At 40.6% G+C, this 10185-nt stretch overlaps 1 protein-coding gene across 4 annotated transcripts in view; it reads left to right on the forward strand.

The window, feature by feature from the left end:
- Positions 1-6915, forward strand: part of arhgap46b (Rho GTPase activating protein 46b) — a 96015-nt gene extending 89100 nt beyond the window's left edge. For all 4 annotated transcript variants that reach the window (XM_053686312.1, XM_053686313.1, XM_017486939.3 and 1 more), the window contains 4 exons: positions 528-727; positions 3206-3297; positions 3480-3649; positions 4579-6915. In XM_053686312.1, the coding sequence (XP_053542287.1) occupies positions 528-727; positions 3206-3297; positions 3480-3649; positions 4579-4773 (657 nt within the window). In that variant the 3' untranslated portion in view covers positions 4774-6915. The remainder of the gene's footprint in view (positions 1-527; positions 728-3205; positions 3298-3479; positions 3650-4578) is intronic.
- The last annotated feature ends 3270 nt before the right edge of the window (positions 6916-10185 follow it).

The following is a 10185-nucleotide window of genomic DNA, read 5'->3' on the forward strand; positions in this document are numbered from 1 at the left end:
GTCCCAGCTCCTTCACTGTCCTTTCTCCAGTCTCCACCCTGTAATCAGCATCCCACCACTGTCTCCATTGTTTCTCACTGAGGTGTTATATTCAGCAGCACACCACGCAGCTGGTCACTTCCTACTGGTCCATCATATGCAAATCTTTGTCCTTTGATTTTAGTAAGTCTAGAATCTTTAGAAAGAGTGCTAACTAACTGATAAAAAAAAAAGAAACACAAGCTTATCTATTTTTCCAATGCTAGCACTAATGATAGTAGTGCGTTACTGTCAACTTTGTTATGTTTAATATTGTTGCTTGAAGGATTGGACATTATATGAACAATCTCCATGAGATGTTGGTTATATATAGGTATATAGATGTTGGTTCAATGTTATATTAAATACATATTTTATCAGGTTTTCAACTTGTCAATTTAATGTGAGACACTGGCTTCTGTATTCCGTGCTCATCCCGCAGTCTCTCTCTCTCTCTCTCTCTCTCTCTCTCTCTCTCTCTCTCTCTCTCTCTCTCTCTCTCTCTGAAGGGTCTGAGGAAACCTACCCTGGATGAGATTGATCATGGGAGGAACGCCATAGTGACACCCTCGCTGTTCGGAAGTGCTCTGGAGGAGATCATGGAGAGGCAGAGCCAGTTGTTCCCTCACAGGAATCTGCCCTGGGTGCAGGTGCAACTTTCTCAGTGTGTTCTGGCACTCGGTGGAGCCCAGACAGAGGGGATTTTCAGGTAAGATAGAGAGAGAAAGGCAACAGGGCCGAGCATATCACGCACAAAACACATTGCTGTAGCACCATCTATAGCAAGTATGGGAAAAGTACAACTACCATTTTCCCCCCAACTCGGTCACCTGCCAATTAGCATTCACCAGCCAGCTCTTCCACATCATCCACAACAACAACTACCAACCACATGAGAAGCCAGCTAGCCACAGATTTTTCGAACCATTGCTCTCGTTGCAACAAAGGGTGGCATAACACACTCAGAGGAAAGTGCTATCCGCCCTCTGATGCTGTGATTGACAGGGAAGAGAGAGTAATGCCATCCCTTCCACTCACAGAACACTGCCAGGTTTTCTACCTGGGCTCCCAGTCATGGATGCCTGTGGCATCATAGAGATTCGAACTCATATTCTCCCAAAAATATGGCACACACTTTTCTGTTTTAAGCATCCCTGAACATCATATGGCAGCATAGGGCACGCCTTTAACTAATGATAGTGTGAGACTTTGGTTTGAAGAGACAGATGGATTTGGAGTTGGACTTTTTTGTCACAAGGAGTGAAAGGCGTAGATGGGAATGTAGGGTTTCAGGTGTGGTCTTTCCTTCTAAAAGCATTTTCTCCATAACTGCACAATTATCCACCTCATTTGTGGCTATTTCTAGCTTCCAAATAAGGTGCTATGTTACAGATATAGCAACATTTATTTTTCCACTCCTACACCATCTGAGGCAATGCAACACCAACTCAAGCAGCCTGCATGCCTGCAAATTTGAGAACACATTTCTCACACGTAACAGCTTTTTGTCAGGTCAAGGGTTTTTTTTTTTTTTCATTTTTATTGCATAAAAGTACACATATGCTGCCATGAAAAAAAGGTAATTAGCTGCACAGCGCACATTAATCAAGGACGAGGTTAAGATAGGGTGAGCGCATTTCTCAGGTTCTTGCTAGAATTGAAACTAATAAGCTTGTTCAAGTCTAAACTTAGCTGCAATAGGGTACAGGAACATATAATAACATGCAGTCATGTTCATTTGAAACAAATCGTGAGAAATATACAGTAGGGATGAACCTACTATGGGATTTTTGCGATACTGATAATAAAAACACACGAAAAAACCCTGTGTATGCCCCAAACTGGGAGGGGTATCACTTTCACAAACAGGCACAAACCACAGAAGCTTGAGGGAAGAAACGAGTTTGTAGATTGTCCTCTGCAAATGTCTAGTCGAGTTAATTATACCAGCTAAACAAGTATGTGTCCTCTCCTCTGTCTACACACAGCGCTCTCTGTAAATGTGTTGTAAAGTCTTCACACGTGCTCAAAGCTGTGAGAAATCCCTGGTCACTGGGTGGTCCCTACACGAGCTGTTTATCCAAACTGACCCCCATTTGTTTGACATTTGGCAAAAAGAGTAACATCATCAAAAGCGTTAATCGTTTACACAGAATAGCTGTTCACTTGAGGCCAGCTGATATGATTTCAAAAAACAGATTTGCCTCAATACTTGTTTGCCACAACACACAGCTAAACAGATGCAACAGCGCCAGCTTCATTCCGGGTTGTGATGGAGAGATGAGCACATGGATGATCTTTACACTGTTGATCAGACTGGGAGAGATAATGTGGGATCAGTTTTTCCTTTCATATGCCAGCGAGTGCAGTGCTGTGGGCATGTGGGGCTCAAAAAGACAAACATATTCTTTCCATCACGCTCTTTCCCTTTTTTAATCATCTTTTTAATGACGCCTGTCACCTGTGTGCATCCTGTCAGGAAATCTGTCCCTCACCATTTGTCATCTGCTATTTTTAATAACATTCAGATTGGAAGGGTTATTTGCTTCAAGGCCTCTGCGAATTATTACCGTTGCACTCTTTCCTGCTTGATCAGGACACACACACTAAATCATTTCTCTTTTTATAAAATTTGACTGAAATGGATGAAAAGCATGTGCACATTGAGCCATATTGTTGTGTTCAGATTCGAATAAATATAGTGGATCGCTTACTGTAAATAAAACGTTTTGCCCCCAGAGAACCTTTGTAGAATGAAAAACATTCCATTGACCCCTTCAGGACACGATAAGCGCATGAACCATATCCAACTATACAAATATTAGGCACATTATTCAATCATGTACCATCATGTCCATTCACTGGAGTCATACTACTGTGTAAAGTTATTGCCGTTTTGGCTAATAGTTAATATAACCAGATGATGACAACTTTCCTAGTTATCAGGTAGTGTTCTCCACCTCGACCACGATATGATCACAAGACATGACTAGCTGTACATCTAGAAGCACAGGTGTATCATGACCCCTACTTTGAGAGCCATGGATGTGAGCACGGCAACGTCGTTTCTTTTCAGTTTCGTTTGATTAACTGAAATCTTGAAACAGAATAATGACTATAACATTAACAGTGTAGTGGGGTTTGCGCACAACTCTGTTAATGGGCGTTGTGTGTTTTAATGTTGCAGAGTCCCAGGAGACATAGATGAAGTGAATGCACTCAAATTACAGGTGGACCAGTGGAAAATTCCAGAAAACCTCTCGGACCCTAACGTCCCTGGTAAGAGCAACATCATCAATGATTGTGATCTAATGTTACCTGATGAGCCTGTGATCTAATGTAACCTGTCTCATATTCAGAGGGTATTATTTGATGACAGGTTGGAGTCATGGACAGGCCTGTGATATCTTTCTCTCACTGCCTCTCTCTCTCTCCTCTCTCTCTCTCTCTCTCTCTCTCAGCATCACTGTTGAAGCTGTGGTACAGGGAGTTAGAGGAGCCTGTGATTCCACAGAGTTTCTATATGCAGTGCATCAGTAACTATGAGGACACTGAGGCAGCCATCAGCGTAGTGCAAGCTTTACCTGAGCTTAACAGACTGGTACTGTGTTACTTCATCCATTTCCTTCAGGTAACACACACACACACACACACACACAGGAGTAAATAAAGAATACTTTATTTGAATACTCATTGATATGGTGATTTATTCTCTGAGGAGACATTTTACATTTTGGGTTTTTACATTTGAGTCTCCAGTGTTTATATATATATAATTTTTTATTAACTTTAAGAGAGAAAATAGAGGCTGGTAAGGAAATGACTATAGGGAACGCTGCTATAATGTAAGTGATAACAGGAACTACCTTGTTTCACAGACGTTCTGCAGCATTGAACATAACTATAAACAAATAAAAAGGTACAACGTGTCATGCTTTAATTCATAATTTAAAAAAAAAATACTTTCATTAATGAACATTTTATTTGTTGGTAAATTCCTGTTATATGAAAAGCAATAAAACACTTTGTAGGAACATAATTGGGGTGGTAAAAGCATCATAGATCATTTTCTTAGCTGAACGAGTAAAAGGTCTCACCAGTCACCAGTGCAAATGAGCTATTAACACTTTAAGTGGCTGGCGCCTTGCCACTTTGTCCCCTGTGGACTGAAGTATTACACATTCAAACACAATAATTCATACATTCTGGCCAAATCATGTGCACGATCACTTTAGATGTCGTGGGGTTTCAGTCCACCGTTTATATATATATATATATATATATAGGCAAGTTTGCATTTAAGAAATCCTGAATGGAAAAACAGCTAAATATTACGCACAAAGAAAAAAGGGTTTAATATTTGTACTTCATTAAGAGAACACACAATTAATGATGGCATGATGTCATAGTGAAGACTGTGTTCAGCTTTCTGAGTCATGTGTTGTGTTGTTGCTCCTCTTTAATGACACATTTGCTGATTTTCTAACTAATTTTGCTTAGAATTTGTGGTGAAATTTGAATAGAAACTTAATTCATGACATTTTCCCCTCGCCCCCTCAGGTTTTCGCACAGCCGGTGAATGTAAGTAAGACTAAGATGGATGTAAACAATCTGGCCATGGTGATGGCGCCCAACTGCCTGCGCTGCCAGTCAGATGACCCGCGCATCATATTCGAGAACACGCGCAAAGAAATGTCCTTTCTCCGCATCCTCATCGTGCATCTGGACACCAGCTTCATCAAGGACCTTGTGTGACCTTTAAGCCGTGACAATGTCCATCCCCGCTCATCCATGTGGTCATGCGTGTCTCTTTCTTTATGGGATTTAGATCTATGGCATCGTTGCCTATTAACGATCATGCCGTTCGGCCACGTCAGCGCTTTATAACTCTGAGAACAAGAATAAAAACGACATGCTGATGTCTTGAGGGAAGGGACGGATAACCTTGTTTGCTTCTTAAACTTCTTAGCTAAAACCTCCAAATATGAATCACCAGCAATTGATTCACTGATTCACTGAATACCAGCATTCAACTGAGGTTTTCCGCCTGTTTGACCCGAATTGACTCGGAATCAGTTTGTGAGTGAATCGTCACCAGAAATGCAGATGCCACTGTAAAGACTGAATCAATCTGCAGCAGTCAGACTGTTAACATATGAAACCAAATGTGCAGGGATCTACGGCTCTTTGTATTATTACTAATAACTCTGTGCTTTCAATAAGTTGGGTTTGGACACCAGTTTTTGGACGATTATCTTTTTCTTTTTCTCTCTCTCTCTCTCTCTCTCTCTCTCTCTCTCTCTCTCTGCTAGATTATCTGGGCAATGATCTGCAGTTCCTCAGTGGATTTCTCTAATTTAATATGGTTTGAGTGTGTTGGGTATTTAATGGATACTAATCTCTATGCTACAGAGTGTATGAGCCTCTCTTTGGTCTTAGATGGATCTGCAAACTCTAAAAAATCAGACTCATGCTGTGTGTGTGTGTGTGTGTGTGAGATGGCTTTGTGAAAGGTCATCCTTTTGTAATCAAAAGCTCAAGGCATGGAAGGTGCTTGAAAACAATCTCTCCTTTATCTCATCTCCTTCTAAGAAACGATGCGTTTGATGTAGCGCATGCTATTTTTATGCGTTACGCGTGTCAGCAGAAAGGCACGCAGGACTGTTCGTCGGATCCGAGATCGTACGGTTAGACACTATACAGTATTTAGCTCTGGAGCTTCGGAGACCATTTACAGTAGTGATTAAAGGCGACTGGACTTGTGTTGAAATATTTTCATCGCTCATTCGTGGGCTCTCATCAGTTCTTAAACCCGCAAGATTAAAACATAACTCACTCCACAGATGACGTGGACGACCGCAAAACCTCACAGACATATTTTTACTTTGTTATTTTCCATAAGACGCGGCAATTTCATTTCTCAGATGTGTGGGTAAGGACATAGCCGGGAACCAGGCTGTGGTATATTTAGCTCTGTGGTCAGACTTTGGGGTTTAGCACCCAGCATGGGAGCGTTTTGGCTCTTGATTTTGGAACGAGACTGTTTTTTGGTTTGTTTGTTTTTTTTTGACCACATGTGTCTGCACACACAGCACACGCTGATTTCACCCTGATTGTTAAGATGTAGGCCCCAAAGTAAAATCAGGCAAAAACAGTCAGGCTTGATTAAATGCTTGTTAAAACCCCTTGCTGACATTTCTGTCTGGGTCCTGCTGCTCCATGCTTTACAGACCTCCCCAATCATTTCGTCCATGACTGGGACTCCTTGTGCCATAGCAGATTGCACTTCAGTGCATTTCTTCTCATCGTCCCACGTCAGTCAACGCAAAACAAGCAACCCGGTTGGAAAATACAGTAATCCAGCTGTTTTTGTAGTCTCACTTCAGATTCATCATGAATCTTCTCACATAACTAAACAGCTGGTCCATGCAAATGACCTTTCTCTGTTCTTCTGTATATATGACTGTATGTCTCACATTATATGCTTACCTAATTTATCCCTTTTCAGTCAAACAATGAGGCTATACTAACTTTACATCTTTTCAGTCAGTTCAGAGTTCTGTCATACATTGTTGGGTTTTTCTTTTTTCTTTTTTTTTTATATATAATCCTTTTGATGATTGTGTTGAATAGGGAACAGAACTGTAGCAGAAATACAGCCACACATATCCCATGTGTGCTGTTGACCTCCACTAAGCTCGTGTATTGCACTTACCCCTGTGTCCTCCCTCTCGCCGGCTCTCTGTGACCCTTGCGGGGACTAATGACCTCTGACTCGAATTGTAAATATTTTTTGTTGCCATGGCTTCTGATGGGCCAGCTAGAAAAAAAGATGGATGGCAAGTATTTCATTTCCATCGTTTCAGAATGAAAGAATAAAGTTTGTAAATTTGCAAACATTTGTAACATGTTTCTCACTTGAACTCTATCCCTTTGCCAACGGTGTGGGATCAACTGCTCAATATTTAGGGTTTTCAGTTCGGTGTTTCAACTAGGATTAAAGAGAATTATATTTGCGCATACATATCCATCAATTTTCTGTACTGCTTATCCTACACAGGTTCGCACGGAGCCTGGAGTCTATCCTAGGGAACTTGGTGCAGAATGTGGGAGACACCCTGAATGGAGTGACAACCCATCTCGGGGCACAATCGCACACACACTCACGCACTATGCACATTTTAGAAATGCCAAATGGCCTACAACGCACGTCTTTGGACTGGGGGAGGAAACCCTCGAAGCACGGGCAGAACCACATGCACACTTCTTTTCAGCTGTGGACTTACAGTTCGATTGGCATTTCCACATGAACACGTGCAGCAAACCACCAAGCTTTCTTCAGCACAGTGCAGAAGCATTCAGACAGGACAGCGTAACTGATATACATCAGTGCGGTGTTTAGCCCCAGCTTGTGTCGATCTGTGCCTCCAATGAGTACAATTCTAGGCCACTTAGATTGATTAAAGATTAAGTACCAAATCTTCCAACTGCTAGCTCAATCACAGCTACTCCAGACATTAAATAATTTCACTGTGAACCAGGACCATTAGACTGTAATCTTTCGTCCCGTCAGATGAATACTTCTCTAAAAGCATGACTAATTGAGATAAACCCTTCTACTCATATAAAGGAGGGCAGGAATGAGATGATAAACATGTTTGTGCACTTAACAGCAGCCAGGCAAACAATGCTAATATGAATAGTCAGCAGTCTACTGAATACTGCTCTGCTGTATTTCTCTCAAATTGCAACATTAATCTCGGCCGAGTTCTCGTGTCCTTCAGTGCACATATTCATATTTTGTAATGCTGTGCACACAATAAACAAAAACCTAAAACCCAACTCAAATTCTCCCTCATCAATGAACAATATGAGGGTTAATAATGATTCCACAATCATTTTTCATATATCATCATTATTGCACATGCTAGATGCCAGCGCTGCCCCACTGCAGGCCATCACCGCAGCTTTCTGAGGTCCTCCAGCATCCTGATTTATCAGGGGGGGGGGATCCTCACAAGTGAAATGTTCTCACAGGTCTGTAGTACCTGTTCACCACTACAGTAGAAAAAAGAATTCTCCAAAAGAATAGATGAACAAGGTCTCCCTCTGCTGGTTAACTGCTGCACTCGCATCTCAGGTCACAATAATAATAATAATAATAATAATAATAATAATAATAATAATAATAATAATAATAAGTCCTCTGCTGCTATTGATATATCAGTATCATATAGATGAAACGTACACAGCTTCAGACATACATATATATATATATATATATATATATATATATATATATATATATATATATACAAACATCCAGGTTTTTTTGTTTTTTGTTTTTTTTTATGAATAAAGGGTGTGCTTATTTTTCCCCACCTGATTTCTGAATGCTGGTTTACTTTTTTTTGGGTAAATGAGTATATATTGAAGGGGGCATGGTGGTTTAGTGCAGCGTTTCCCAGCCTTTTTTCAGTCACGGCACCCTTTGAAAATGTTCAAAAACTTGTGGCACCCTAAACAAACACTAATGCTAGACAGCGTTAAGCTTGGCAATAATGACGTCACCGCAGAGTGGGCAGTCTAGCGTGTTGAGTGCGAGGGGCCTCATTCCGCGTGGCGGTATGTACAGTATTTTTTGTAACTTGCCGTGCAGCGCCAGATCCAGAAATGAATGACTTCGAGGCGACTCTTGCAGAAAGGTCCAATTGTACAGGCATCTCTGGGATCCATCCATGCGGGACCATAGAGATACAGGCACAAAATTCATGGAAAGGTTTTTAAAAATAGTGATTAAACCTCATTCTTTTATCTTTATACATAGAGACATTTATATCAATGGGTGGCTATACAGAGTGATCATTCTGTAATAACTTTCTTTTGTCTCTATACATAAAGAGACATTTACACTGATGGGTGAACAATCACCTGATTTTGTAAATGTGAGAAATGACATTCGCAGGAAGCTCCCACTTTGTGTTTATGTCTACAGTAATTGCTAATATTTACAAAATGATCCTACAATAAATAATAAGTCTATTTCATGAAAGTAAAAGGTCCATGTTTAATAAAAATCTTAATGAAATTAATAAAATAAAAACATTAAGGTTGTTCAATTTAGTTTCATACATGTCCTCATATTTAAAGTATCTCACGTAAGTGACTTGCGTGAAGTTGGCCCCCCCACCAACGCAAAACATCAGCAAAATAGTCTCAATCGTTTGTGCTCTGTTTGTGCTGGTTTGTGCAGAGTTTCCAGTCTGACCTAGCCTGCCTTGCTCCCGCCTCCCAGGATGACATCACTGAGCGGCGGCCATATCTGAAGAGGAAGAAGATATATTCTATATTCACAATTCTATATTCACAATTCTATATTCTATATTCACAATTCTATATTCTGACTGCTGTTCTGGGTTTTGACTCTTGCATGGGGGTTGACTGTGATTTTGGTTGTTCCTGTATCTGGTTGTGTATACTCTTCACCAGTGTATACACATTCACTTGGTTCACTGGCGGTAGGGGTGTGGCTGCCATTTCTTTTGGGAGAGGGTCCTTTTGTCTCTGTTTTTGGCTTAGGGAGTTAGGGAAGTATTTGTATTTTTCTTTGTTATTTTCTTTTTAGGTAAGCTAGCTACATAACAATAGAATCCTTTTGTTTATTATTTTGGCTTTTGCCCACCCTGAAGTTATGCCTGGTTTGGTTCTTTGTAGAATTGTATGTATATAATTCTGTATTTTACAATATACCACAACTTTGTTTTGAACAACCTTGTTGTGTTGTTATTCCTGGCTCCCTCATTTTTAAAGGTCAAATTCCTTTGAATCGCGAGCTGGTTACTCTGTGCGGCCTAACCTAGACTGGGCCGTAACAATATTTTCAGTGAACAGACACGAGACCCATCAGACAGGGTTTACAGCAAAATATGTGGAAACACTGGTGTGGCTGACAGCTCTCAATTCTGCCAAATGCTAGCTCACACCGTCAGTGTGAGGAAAAATGGATATATGCAGATTTTCTTTTCTTTTTAAACCAGTAAAGAGACTGAAACAGAAACAGTAATATACTCTGATTCTGAGAGTGAAAACAAGGTGTGTAAATGTCTATATGACTTCCAGTTTACATGAACATGATATGAGTAGAGCATAAGGAAAGATAATGTACTT

Source organism: Ictalurus punctatus, chromosome 15, assembly GCF_001660625.3.
Source record: "Ictalurus punctatus breed USDA103 chromosome 15, Coco_2.0, whole genome shotgun sequence".
NCBI classification, from domain to species: Eukaryota; Metazoa; Chordata; class Actinopteri; order Siluriformes; family Ictaluridae; genus Ictalurus; species Ictalurus punctatus.